The following is a 13,113-nucleotide window of genomic DNA, read 5'->3' as shown; positions in this document are numbered from 1 at the left end:
AAATCTTCGATGTTTATTATTATATCAATACAAAATTATCTGTTCAAATGGGTTTACCTTGACAATTCTGCCGATGCCTTTTCGTGCAAGTCTCAGTCAAATTTATTTGAAAGGAAAGATTTTATCTTGATTTTATCTGGATCAACGGACATCCGCCTCTGCGTTTGCGGTTCAATTTGTTGTTTAACGTGACATGGAGCTGCAAACGTTTATTCATATAGAATACGCAACCGCATTCAAAAGAAATACTAGCTAGTTTTCCTTTTTATTCACGCCATATTCGAACTATCAGTAAGTTGATGTCTCAAGAATGCGAACGAATTTTTTGTTTCTGCTCTTTGTAATCGCGTCCATTATCGAATCTTCAGGTAAAAATTTTGTATTGTTAAAATTGGTGACAAGATTTAGGAAATTGTCGTTTTTCAGCTGCCCGAAAAGGTGGAGGACGTACTAAATTTCCTCCTATATTCAGAACTACAACTGTTCGTTCTACCGGTTCCAGAAAAACAAGTAAATTCTCTATGATTAAAGTGACTACCATCTAAAATTGTTTGGTAATCGTTTAGTACCGGTATTGAAGTGCTACTCGTGCGATGACGCCCATTTGTGTGCAATTAATCCGGTAGTTTATGCCAGGCAAATAATTTGTCCAAAAGGGGAACTATGCAGTGTACAACGCAAAGAATTGCCTGGTAAGAATATCAACCCATTTAATTAATTTTCTCTGTAATCAAATTTGCTTTGGCTAGCCACTACTGATTTCAATGAATCCGGCGGAGTCAAATCTTCTAATACAAAAACGACGGAATTTATTTCCGCACCGAATAAGTATACATCTACACATAGTTTGAATTCATAAGTATTTAAAGTTTCGATAACGATAGTATGTCGTTGGCACGAGTGTCCATTTGGCGAGGCTGCAAATCACCTGTTTCCGTAAACCATACTTCATCTTATTTGACGACACATTTCTGTGCAACTGATTTGTGCAATCAAGGCGACGGACGTAAGAAAACTTTGAATTCAATGTTAACATTTTATTTGAATTTTTTAAATATTTCAGGTCTCAAATGTTACAAGTGTAATGGAACGGGTATTCACGACAAGTGCATGGTGAATCCATTAGCCGTAGCGAAACAAGTCATCTGTCAGCCGAATGAAGCTTGTTATGTGAAACGATTTACGATGGCAGATAATTCCACGTCACGGGAACTGGAGAACCAATGGGTTTCTAGAGGTTGTATCCAGTCTGATGTCGTTAATGTAAAGAAATACAGGTAAGGCAATCATTTACTAAATACCAAAGTCTTGACACTAGGTCTGGTTTATTTTAAATCTTAATTTATTCCATTTTTCTTCCTAGATCAAATCATTCCATCACAGCGATTTGTCGTATTGGCGATTTTTGCAACTGGATGAACGCCTTAACCGTCGATTCTACTTCAGGTAGTGACATGTACACGTTAACTAGATTGCTGGCCATCAGTCATCTGGCAATAATTCAATTTTCCTATTTTAGAGTTGCGCGTATCGCTAACAATTGTCGGCCTGGCCTTCCTGTTTACTCTTATCTTTTGACACTTTTCGCAACAACGTCGGTCTGAAATCAATTTACTGTTATTCGTAAAAATTCGTGTTTAAAGATGGGATTTCTGGCGCTGTTGGTAATACCACTTTGGTTAACTTTTCATTGTCGCGTCTATTATTCTTTCGCGTTGCGTCATAATCAAATGCGCACTTGGTACGTTTCAAAACAATGGACTCTTCTCATAGGGATTGCAAGGTCAACTAGCTTACTATGCTTACCTTACTAGTACACCTTGACAATTTGAATATTTGGGTTAGTGTTTGAAGGTTATTCATTGTAGTTTTAAATTCCCCTTTCATTTTTCTCTATCAATGAATTATTATTCAAAATTGTTATGCCAGATATTTTACAGTGTGTTTTCAAGTATTTCCCCGCACGCTCCTTTCGTGGTCAATGGTATTCCGTATCCTGTGCTCAATTTGATTTAGTAGCCGCCTTTTTTTTCAGGAAGGAAATCTGAAGATAGAAAGGTTCACAGGCCCCAGCATTGCAACATAACGGGAATTTTACAACCAGGAGATCATTTTCTTTTGCCGCATTCGCCAGCAATGCTCAAACGTCAATTGTTTTTACATAGTAAAATCCTTGGAGTAGCTTAAAAGGCTATGGAGGTGTTCGTGACGTTAATAGGAAAAGGGGTTTTTCCCAGGTTTTTTTCAATTGTAGCCTGGGGCAATGTATACGCAGGGTGTAGCCGGGCAATGGAATCGGTACCAACTGTCAGACACGTATAAGTTTCAGAAAGTTTCATTCTTTAGCAGTGAGTGGTCTTGTGAAGATTTCTCTTGTTTATGCTGGTGTGTATTTGGATTGCAACAGACGTGCAGACGTGAACTTTTTGACAAACATTTTACATTGTACTGTGACTTTGCGACTGCTGAATTCGAACACCGTATGTATATTTTTAGTTTTACTACTTGTAGCTGCTATACAACGTACTTATTTTTGTCTTTTCTATACTAGAGTTGTTGCTGTGATCGTGTTGTAGGCCGCCCTCAATTTTAAAACAGGAATCTAGGTCGAGTGATTCAACATTATTAAAAACATCATTTCAAAATGAAAACAATAGCTTTCAATGTTTTACTTACAATCGGCGTGTTGGTGATGTACAGCTGCCATACGGGTGAGTCATGAGTTTGAAACGTCATACCAACAAAATGGCAAAAGTTATTACACCTTTAAAAAAATCTCTCCAGATGCCAAAGGAATTAAAATTGGTGGCTTCAAGGCACCAAAACCAATCAAGGTTTCCGTACCAAGACCTAGTATACCAAAACCCAGTATACCGTTCATTGTCCCCGTGCCTATTATTCTTCCCGTTGGTGGCTTCGGCAGAAACTACTATGTCAACAAAAATAGCAGTAAGTTTTGCACATTTTTATTTGTGTCAGGGCTTCACCTAATTTTTTTTTTTATTAATCAAGGACTGCAGTGCTATTCATGCGAAGGTGCGGACAACGAACTTTGTGCAATCAGTCCAGCTACGAGTTCAAGAAAAGTGACTTGTGCAGAGAAAAACATGTTCTGCAGCGTCGTCAGGAAAGAAGTACAAATAGGTATAACATTTTAGTGGTTTCAACTTTCGCGATATTCTACTAATAACATTGGATTTCTTGGCAATAATTAGATTCAACCGCAGGAAGTTCTAATGTTACCAAGTCCGTCGATAAAACGAACGGAACGGATATTGTAATTGCGAGCACGCAAAATTCTACCTTGACGTCATCGTCCACCACTGATCCGCTTTCATTCAGCACATCCACTGAATTTATTATTTCATCTTCTACTGAGAATCCCATGACAACGGATGCGTCGCCTTTGTCCATCGATAGCAGCACTCCTGCATCATTAACGAGAGTGACTAGAGAAATCACTACACGTGTCGTCATTCAACGCGGTTGCAAATCGCTCGATTTCATCGAAGGAATTTCGCTGGCGTCAATCAGCAGGAAGAGTGGCGCAAACGAATCGGAATATGTTTATGCTCAACTTTGCACAAAGGATTTGTGCAATTCCGGCGATGGACGTAAGTGTAGAATTTATTCTGACGACTAATCGTTGTGTGATCGACATTTACATTTAATTTCTTCGACAGGATTGAGGTGCTATGAATGCAAGGGAACGGGTCAAAAGGACGACTGCATGGTGAACCCATCAAAAGTGGCTAATGTGTTGATGTGCCAACCGAAGGAATCTTGCTACGTGGAAAGAAAGACCGTCAGGACTCATAATTCAACATCTAACTCGACAGGTACTGAATTTTAAACCGAGAAATTAATTATAAGAAGCCAATTAAATTTTGTATTCGTATTTCATCTACACAGAGACCAAAATAATGGTGACGAGGGGCTGTAGAGCGGCTTCGTCGTCTGACGATCAAAACGTGATTTCAAGGTATTTACGCTTTATTTACGTGTTGTTGTTTTTTTACTGTCTAAAACTGATGTTTTCATCAACAGAACAAACGGCACACTGGGGTTGTCCTGCCGATTGACTGATTTTTGTAATTCATTTGACGCCAACAGACTGGTACAACGTTCCAACTCCGCTTCAGGTATGACCTTTATTTACATAACTATAATTGCGATTTCCCGTGTTTCAATTTGCTTTTGTTTCTTTATAGGAAATTATGCGACATTTTCATCCTTGGTTCTAACACTTGTTGTTAGTCATCTTCTCCTTCAAAAATAAATATTTCCCCCTCAAGCTCTCTAGAAGCGAACAGAGTAAAGAAATTGATTTGCGACAAGTCAACAGTTTCCAATTAAGATTTTGGATTGTCTTAGCAATATTTCCCGTTTCATATTTGTATTTATTAAAAAAAAGCGATTTTACATGATAATGCTCATGAGTTCCAGAATTCTAGCGATTTTAGTTACACATGAAACATGCTGATATCCGTCTCAATTTTTCGTGTTGGACGAGAGTACGTAACAAACAAAATATTATTTCTTCTACCGAGGCAGACAATTACACTCAAATACGTCCAAATTGTTCTGTAAATTAATTTAATTTTTAATAATGATTGGTGAATAACGACTGCTCAGTGCTCAAACAAGCTTATTGTAACGAAAACTTCAAAAAATTATTGTTTATACGTTCGTACTGTATACGTACGTATTTACAATGTATTATATTCTTTTCACTATTATTAAATTAACCGCTCTTCATTTTTAAAAAGAAAAACCAATTCCGTTTATATTAGTAAAGGTAGCAATAACTGATGATAGGTGTCGCTGACTAGATGTAAACAGAGTGATAGCCATGGGATAGATCGCACGATTTCGAACAAAATCAATCTGAAATTAGGCTTTCTGAAATGGATTTCACTGAAAGCTATCCAGATTCGTCTTCATCAGTAGCTCTAGCTGCACGTACAGGTGATTTAGTAACACTGAAACGACTTGTTGGCCAAGGAAAATCCATTGAATCACAAGATAATCGTGGGTGGAGACCTATTCACGAAGCTGCCTGTTGGGGTCATGTCGAATGTCTCAAATTTCTTGTGACTCATAGTAATACAGCCCAGTGAATTAACATGTTTTAAAACTGTAGCTAATATAGAGTTCTGCTAGGTAACACCCACATAAATGCCTACACCTTTGAGGGCCAAACTGCCCTGTGGATTGCTACAGATAACAATTCTCTTGAGGCAGCTGAAATACTGTTAGATGCAGGTGGTCTTGTCAACCTTCCAAATAATGAAGATGTTTCACCTCTTCATCGTGGTTAGAATTTTTTAAAAACATTAGTTCCTTATTTACTTGAACGTTAATAATTTATATACTTTCAGCTGCATCTAAAGGATTCAAAGAAATGACTAACCTTTTGATTACAAATGGAGCCAATGTAAATCTCACAGACTATGGAGATTACACCCCACTTCACGAAGCTGCCATACAGGTAAAATATGTTCAAATGAATTTCTATTGTTCACCTTTTAAAGTCTCCATTATAGGGACATTTCTCAGTTGTTGAAGTACTGCTTGATAATGAAGCTGACAAAACTGTACAAGATTCTCATGGAAGAACTCCTTTATTTTGTGGTGCCCAAAGTCACAGCTGTCAAGTGGTGAAACTCCTTTTACAAAATACTCCACCATCATTAATTAATTTGAGGTAAAAATAGTTTTTTTTAATGAGAAAACACTTCATCCAATTTTTTAAATGGTGTAATATTTCAAAGGGCACATGACGGTGCCACAACTATTATGCTAGCAGCCCAGTCAGGCTGTTTGGAATGTGTTAAACAACTTGCTGACCATGGTGCAAACCCAAATTTGAAAGCCAATGATGGTGTAATGGCAGTCCATTTGGCTGTCATTGGAAATCACAACATGTGAGTTATTTTAATTAATCAGAAAACAACAAAATAAGAATCTTTTTAAAATCTTTTAGGGTACTGAGATATCTGCTTGGGATAACAGATTACACCTTGATTGAGCAATCGTGTGCTTTTAATCAGCATGGTCACACTCACCGCACACTGTCGGGGTTGAGTTGGAGTTCTAGAGACATTGAATCGGTTAACATTTTTGTTCTGGCTGTCACCTACGGGCGGTATGTTTTCTTTCTAATGCTTAGATTTTTAGTCTTCTATTAATTAATGATTTTTTGGAAAAGCAGATGGGACCTTATTGAAGTTCTGATGGAAGAAGGACTAAAACCGGATTTTTTCTCATTTCCAATGAATTTCAACAACGTCGGTGGAAATGAGCTTCGTGGCCTCGGTTACAAATGGCTTACTCCTCTAAGTTTCGTGCTTTCGTATTCGCCATTTAATGACGTATCTCTTGAAACCGTAAAGCTTCTTGTCAGAAAAGGTTAGAAAATTCAAGATTAGCTAGATTTTAGTTTTCTAATTGTTTGGGGTTTTTGTTTTTTATGATTGAAGGTTCCTCTAATGCGAACGCTATTCAAACTGGGTTTGTGCCGCCATTGTTCGCGCTATTAGCTTTAGCTAATTGGGAAGAATTTCCAGAAAAAGTTCTTGATGCACTACATTTCCTCGTTCAAGATTGCAATGTTCTTCGAGTGACGTAACGATTACATTTACTGAGCAATTTGAAATAAAGATAATTTTTTTTGTTAATGTTAATTTTAGGCCAGAGGAATTATCGAAAGTGATGCGGCTTGCACTGCGAATTAATCCCTGTGCGTTTCAACATTTACTACACCTCGGATATGTTGTAGACTACGACGTCGTTATGAAAGAAACATGTCGTATTGTCGTAGATACCGAAGTGGTTCACCCTTTTCACGCTAAAGCTTTTGTTGCATTAAACGAGGCTGGATTTTCTGTAGCAGGAAATGTAAAAACTCTCAAACAGCTGTGCCGTAAATCGATCCATTCCGGGTTGAAATTCCGTCAAACCTCATTTCCTATTCCAGAATTAAATTTGCCTCTTCCTAATTCCCTTGTTAATTATCTTTGTTTTAACGACGTGAATTTCTAAACAAAAATAAATCTGAAAACTGTATTCGTCTGGGTGACTATCTGGCAACTCTGGCCACTTCGCGCCAAAACCCATCCTCCTAAAAGATACGTTTGTCTGAGGCTCAGAGAGGGACCAAGGGACCCACAGTCTCGTGTTGCAAATTGCTTCCCAATCATTCTTTAAACAGCTCAGAGCCTAGTGTTCCCATTAAGGATAAAATTTCCAAGAAAACAATCACAAACGGCTACGTATTCTCAAGGACAACCATGAATACTCCAAGCCCAGAATTTAGACGTACTCATCTCAGTCGACTAACAACACCCAAAAGTGTAGCATGCAGGAAGATTATGAATTCACCTGCTTTCTTGGTTAACAGGCCGACCGATATCAGTGAATTGTCTATGTCTCCTCTTCAGCTATTAGATTCACCAGTTCAAGCAGCCATGATGACACCTATTACATCTTCTGGAGAGTCACCTTGCAGACAGTCACCTCGTTGTATGAAACAGACATCTACCCCATCACAAGGAATTATGCAAGATACACCAAGCAATAGTAACAAAGCCTTTATTATTGCAAGCAATGCTTATGCAGGTATTAAAGCCAAGAGACGTTTGATTGAAGATGAGGTTGATGCAAGCCCAAATACTAAGAGTGGGAAATCGGAAAAGGAGCCTTCAGTTCCAGCCAATGCTGCAAAAAGACAGAAAACATCACCAAAAAGATCGTTTATTACAATGTCAAAGTCAGCAAGAACCAAAAAAAAAATTGCTGGACAGATTAACTCAGGAGTTTCCCATAGAATCCGTTGGCCAGAGAAGAGAGTCAAACCAAGCTTGTCCATTTCCTTTAGTGAATTGAAAAAAGCCAAAGCTGAAGGCATCACCAGAAACCCTCTTGATCCTTTGAATAGAACTTTACCATCTAGTGAAGAATTATGTATTGCATCTTCTGTCCAGAACACTCCTATCGCTGAGAGAATTGAAGAGTTAAAGCTGTCTGTACCAGTAAAACCCCTCTTGGCTCAACAAGTTTCATCGCCTAAATCCGTTGGTCCATCTTTACGTTTGGCTAAAGAGATGAAACAAATCGCCATATCTCCTAAAGTTATCACTCGAAACTGGAATCAGCGTTATCGAAAAGAGACACGAGAAAGGAAATTTTTCAAATCACGGGGTACTGAAGAAGAGACGTCTTGTCGTATAGTAACCGTTTCCGTCAACGACAACTTAAAGTAATTTTAGTAAATGTTATTTCATCAATTATTCATGCTAACCTTTCACAATTTTAGATTGCAAATTCATGATAAACCAGCTACTCCGATTCGCAAATCACCGCGTAAATCCCCTTGCAAGTCTCAATCTATTAAGATAACAACTGAAGTTACCACAGTAGAAGATAAAATTAGCACGCTGAACCAAGATTGGGATGATGACACTGCAGAATCAATGGATATTTCCTCTAATATCCAGGAAATATTGAATGGATTGTCTGAAGATGAATCAAATGAGAAAGATATGGAGACACCAGAACCACAGGTGGAAGAAAAAGAAAATGCTGTATCAAACAAACTCTTCCCATTATTTTGCAAGAATACAGCCAATTCTTCGCAGCCAGCGTGAGTTTTAAAAGAAAGATTTTGGCACAAACCATGTATTTATAATCATTTTGCATTATTTCAGAACTGAAAATCGTGTTGTCAAAAAAGTGAACCCCAAGTCACAGTGGATGCGTGCACTAAACGACGGCGAGAATCAGATGATACTAGATGCCGGTCAGAAGAAATATGGCGCTGTTCAATGTTCGGAATGTCTTATGGTGTATCACGTAAAAGATCCCGAGGACGAGTTGATTCACGCCAAAATGCACGATATAGTCAATGACACACTCAAATTCTCTGTAAGGATATGGATTTCTACATTTTATCGTCATAGATTTCTTTATTCTTTTTTTCTCTTAGGGCTGGAAAAAGGAAAGAGTAGTTCGTCGTTTTAATTCGGAGGGTTACGTAATAGCTGTCCATCACGGTGACGCAGCTCATTCTTGGAAGAAGATTGAGAGCGTTCTTTCTAAAGTCGTGGATAATGAACTTGGCTTTTCTGAGATCGGAATTCGCAACCCTGAAGCTACCAAAGTATTTAATTTGGTTGTGTTAACATTTTTAAATATTTCGTTTAATTGATGGAATTCATTTAGGTATACTTATACATTGCCGAGAAAAAAATTGTTGGTGTTCTCGTCGCCCATAGTGTATCTCAGGGATATCGTATGATACCGAGTAGTACAACTTCATCCGGGAAATGCTGCTCATCGGATCCTATTCCAGCGCTTTGTGGTGTCAGTCGCATTTGGACACTTCCAACTTTTCGTCGTCGTAAAACAGCTTCTCGACTACTGGACGCCATGAGGACAGAATTCATTTACGGTAAAATTATATCCATTGATGAGCTTGCCTTTTCAGACCCTACTGAAAATGGATTGGCGTTTGCTAAAAATTATACCAAGCGGCAAGACTTTCTTGTTTATAACATGTAATACTCGACTGGCGCTTTGATTTTACTATAATTTCCAAATTTTTTCAGCGATTTTCACACAGTCCAAATTTTTGTGTAATTTTCTAGCGTCTGTTTTTACTTCCGCGTTTACATTCGTACTGTCATCGCACATCCCGGCTTTTACTCTGTGTCTGAATTCCAAGCAATGTGACTAGTAGTATTTTTAAAAGGTGTGATTCGTACGAACAAAATAAAATAATTTCAATTAATGAGGATTCACTGAAATTCTCTCTTGCTGTGTTGTGCCCATGCCATCGCAATTTGTCAGTTTGCCTGTATAATTAAATTTGAAACTTAATCAGCACACTGGATCCTCGATATATTATTTAGACTCTAATAAAGCTGTTTACAACGTGCAGTATAGAGTAGTTCAGATACGTTTTCAAGAAAACATCACGCGTGCTTGTTCGGTCGTTAATTTAGTCTCAAAGAATGGCCATAATAGATAGTTTTAAAAAATTTTTCGGAGGATCAGCAATAAGCAAGAACAAGCATTGTGCCTCCCCCCTCCCATCCGCTGTAGTCTTCTCTCGTTTTCAATTGTCAACTTGAAAAAACAGGGCATCCACCATTCCACCTTTGTCATCGGCATTAAGTCAAGCAAATGTGTTGTTAGATTCGACCCATCTACCATTCTACAGGGGCCCTGAAGCCATTAATGCCTTAAAAATGCGACATTCAAGTCCGATTTTACACTAGCCCGGTCAGATATTACCTACGTGACGTTAAAAGTCAAAGCCCAAATCCCAAACAACTTATATTTTATCCTGTCTCTTGGTTTTTTATTCTTCTTTCTGCATAAAAAGTCTACAAAAAGAGAGTTTACCGAAACCGGAGCATCAATGAAGCTAAGAAGGTGTGCTAAAGAAGTGGCGTGATTTATGAATCGTAGACATTATATATCCTTTTAAGGATTAAGGAGCATTTATTAAGGTTGGTAAAATTCGTAAGCACTTTATTTTCAAACCGATTTTTTAACACTTGTATTGGAGTTGTAAAGAAAGTTTCAGAAATCCCCCACCAGATGCCACTTTACGACTTTAGTCTAATAATAACAACAATGACTGCCATTCCTCACATTGGTTAGTGCTTCGTGGAATGTCTTTCACGTTTTTTGCTATAGCTGATCTTTCATAAACTCCTAAATTGTCACCTCATTAGTTATTTTGATTGACATAGAATATAGAGAATTCATCATGTTGATGTAATGCCCCGCGGCAGCCTGGGCACATCTTACATTTATGAGTGCAGTAGTTTTTACTGTTTTGATTTGTTTCTTTTTTAGATTTTGTGTATCACTGAAAGAGAACCAGCATTTTGGTTGTCGTTTCAGGAGGAAAATGACTTGACAGTCAATGCCAGGGTGACAATAAATTCAATTACAGCAGTCATCACAGATCACATGCAAGTTATGTTTACATAACGTTTTGAGAATTCATCATGTAGGGTGCAATAGTTTTGATTTTTTTTTCCTTTAGATTTTCCTTTAGATTTCGCGTTTAGACTGAATGAGAGCCATCTGTTCTTTCAAGGTAAAAGGTCAACACCACCAACACGGTCAACAAAGTTCTTTGTTTGTTACCCTGTTGGCTGCTGCCACTTCGATCCCCAGCCCTATATCCTTGGAATGGGCCCACTCTTATTTTGAGGTATTGCATAATGTCGTTACAATCTTAAATGAAATTTTAAAATCTGAAGTCACCTCCATTCTCTTTTCAGGATAATCCTGTGCCGGTATTCCATGGACGGAATTCAGTGGTGGAAACTGACGACAGATCAGTGACGACTGACTAACGTGCTGACATTCAGCAATAAAGCTCACATGCGTGCCATCCTTCCGTCGCTTCGAGGCATGGTTGTGCCTGCTCCAGCGTAATTCAACTACCCAACCGGCGGCTTGTCCACTCACCCCTCGCTGACACCTACTACCCTTCCTGTCGTCTCTCAACAAAGCACGGGGTTTGATCCTTAAATCGTCTAGATCTGTTTGTGATCTGTGATGGCGGTATCTTGAGGACGACGATGATGTGAGTGTTGAGCTGTTTTTGCCTTTTTTTTTTATTGTTTGCTATTTAAATTTAGTTGAGTGTCAATGAGCTTGAGCAGGGACGTTTTTGTTTTAGACATTTCTTGTTGTTGACGCTAGATAACACACGCATGGCCATAGATCGTTTTTCTGCTGTCAGAAGCACCAGCTTCAGTTACTTTTATTTTGCACATTTCTAAAGACAGTTATGGGAGTTACTGTAAGATTATTTGGGTGATATTAGACCGTAAGTGATCTAACAACAAAGCTCACTTGTTAGATTTTTGATAATTTGCGTCCTTATCTACTTCCGGTTACTAAATCAGCTAATAGTACAGCAAGTATTATGTGACACACAAAACGACCAGATACTCGTGATCCTCGTCGAATTTGGGGTCGATTTCATGGTTAAGTACAAAATATTGGAAAATGTGCCAAAATCGCAGCTAGCTATCGATTTCGATCAAATTTTGGATTTCGTTTGAATCACATCGAATCAAGCCCAAATCTTACGGAGCTCACGAATATCTGGGTTGGTTTGAAGACAGCTCAGTAGTTGGGTAGCTATCGCTTACTTTCGGTCCATTTCCGGAAACTTTGCATTGATCTAGCAAGTGAGCTTTGTTCTGTGTACATTTCTTAACGTGTAAGTCGATGTTAAAGCTAATTAAAGTGTGCTGCTCAAGTTTTGTGAGTATTCAAAGTATTGATCTGCACTTACGTCTATCTTATGTACGATGATTTCGAGTGTATATACTTAAAACTGTTTAATTATTATTTTATTTATTTAAGTTTTTTTTTTTTCATTTCCAGGTTCTAACCTACAGGTTCCTAAATTTGCATGCCGGACTTTATGATAAGTAATGTCCTTTCAAGAAAGTCAACAAGATCCCTTGTTTGCTAACTCAATGGCTGCTACCCTTGAATCTCCCTATTTAGCTCCTTACAGAGTCCCTCTTGATTTGAGGTATTCCTTTTTGTCGCTACAATCTTATTGAAAATTATTGTTATCCAAATCAATGTTAATTCTGCTTACAGGGTAATCCTTCGCTACTGGTCATGGACTCCATTGGTGAAACTGAAAACCGACGACAGAATGCTGTAATCCAAGACTGATAAATTGTGTAGTTAGATTAAATTACAAGTGCATTTCTGGGCTCCCTTCTTTTCTGTGGCCCCGTTTCCCTATCTAACCATTAACCAACGCCCGCCGGTGGTCACTCACCCGCTGTGATAACCAGGAGGAGGGGAGGGCTCTGGTCGAACGGGGACTTGGAAGGCGCATGATCCGATGAAAACTTTTGGAGGGTCATGAGTCTAACCCGGAAGCCAAGTATGACTACATCTCCCCGGAAAAACTTGCCTCGTACTTCTCTCTTCTTCTCGGTCCAGATACTATCTCTGGGGGCCGTAGACAAATCCTATAACAGCATGTGCGAGTTTAAACAAAGCAACCCACTACCCAATGAAACAAAAAGCCATGGTTTATTTTTTGCTGAAATCTCC

At 38.5% G+C, this 13,113-nt stretch overlaps 4 protein-coding genes and 1 long non-coding RNA gene across 7 annotated transcripts; all 5 read left to right on the top strand.

Annotated features, from left to right (window-relative positions):
- The first annotated feature begins 95 nt into the window (after positions 1–95).
- Positions 96–1,690, top strand: LOC124202557. The gene is made up of 8 exons (XM_046598912.1): positions 96–368; positions 427–510; positions 567–692; positions 750–828; positions 885–1,006; positions 1,064–1,277; positions 1,364–1,446; positions 1,520–1,690. Exons 1-8 carry the CDS (start codon positions 311–313, stop codon positions 1,576–1,578), a joined length of 825 nt encoding a protein of 274 aa, XP_046454868.1. The 5' UTR covers positions 96–310; the 3' UTR covers positions 1,579–1,690.
- Positions 1,691–1,835: 145 nt separating this feature from the next.
- Positions 1,836–4,579, top strand: LOC124202550. The gene is made up of 9 exons (XM_046598906.1): positions 1,836–2,480; positions 2,552–2,711; positions 2,785–2,949; positions 3,013–3,144; positions 3,216–3,614; positions 3,684–3,839; positions 3,913–3,982; positions 4,048–4,142; positions 4,212–4,579. Exons 2-9 carry the CDS (start codon positions 2,645–2,647, stop codon positions 4,277–4,279), a joined length of 1,152 nt encoding a protein of 383 aa, XP_046454862.1. The 5' UTR covers positions 1,836–2,480; positions 2,552–2,644; the 3' UTR covers positions 4,280–4,579.
- A 194-nt stretch (positions 4,580–4,773) lies between these two features.
- LOC124202549 (ankyrin repeat and SOCS box protein 3-like) lies at positions 4,774–7,068 on the top strand. 3 transcript variants are annotated; one of them, XM_046598904.1, is made up of 9 exons: positions 4,774–4,968; positions 5,164–5,316; positions 5,382–5,491; positions 5,547–5,707; positions 5,775–5,927; positions 5,987–6,148; positions 6,215–6,411; positions 6,483–6,627; positions 6,693–7,068. In XM_046598904.1, the coding sequence occupies exons 1-9, from the start codon at positions 4,908–4,910 to the stop codon at positions 7,042–7,044; spliced, it is 1,494 nt and encodes a 497-aa protein (XP_046454860.1). In that variant the 5' UTR covers positions 4,774–4,907; the 3' UTR covers positions 7,045–7,068. The 3 variants fall into 3 exon arrangements, with proteins under 3 accessions (XP_046454860.1, XP_046454858.1, XP_046454861.1); XM_046598902.1 differs by having other exon boundaries at positions 4,815–5,103; XM_046598905.1 differs by having other exon boundaries at positions 4,816–5,103; positions 6,483–6,622.
- A 54-nt stretch (positions 7,069–7,122) lies between these two features.
- LOC124202548 (N-acetyltransferase ESCO2-like) lies at positions 7,123–9,790 on the top strand. The gene is made up of 5 exons (XM_046598901.1): positions 7,123–8,260; positions 8,318–8,644; positions 8,709–8,925; positions 8,987–9,160; positions 9,223–9,790. Exons 1-5 carry the CDS (start codon positions 7,293–7,295, stop codon positions 9,559–9,561), a joined length of 2,025 nt encoding a protein of 674 aa, XP_046454857.1. The 5' UTR covers positions 7,123–7,292; the 3' UTR covers positions 9,562–9,790.
- Positions 9,791–10,672: 882 nt separating this feature from the next.
- LOC124202562 lies at positions 10,673–12,522 on the top strand. Its single transcript, XR_006878233.1, has 3 exons — positions 10,673–11,230; positions 11,301–11,608; positions 12,421–12,522. It is a non-coding gene; the product is annotated as an uncharacterized LOC124202562 (long non-coding RNA).
- Positions 12,523–13,113: the final 591 nt, after the last annotated feature.

The sequence above is a fragment of the Daphnia pulex genome, chromosome 9, assembly GCF_021134715.1.
Source record: "Daphnia pulex isolate KAP4 chromosome 9, ASM2113471v1".
In the NCBI taxonomy this organism is placed as follows: domain Eukaryota; kingdom Metazoa; phylum Arthropoda; class Branchiopoda; order Diplostraca; family Daphniidae; genus Daphnia; species Daphnia pulex.
The sequence above is the reverse complement of the archived record's forward strand: the minus strand, read 5'-3'. Positions and strand labels throughout refer to the sequence as shown.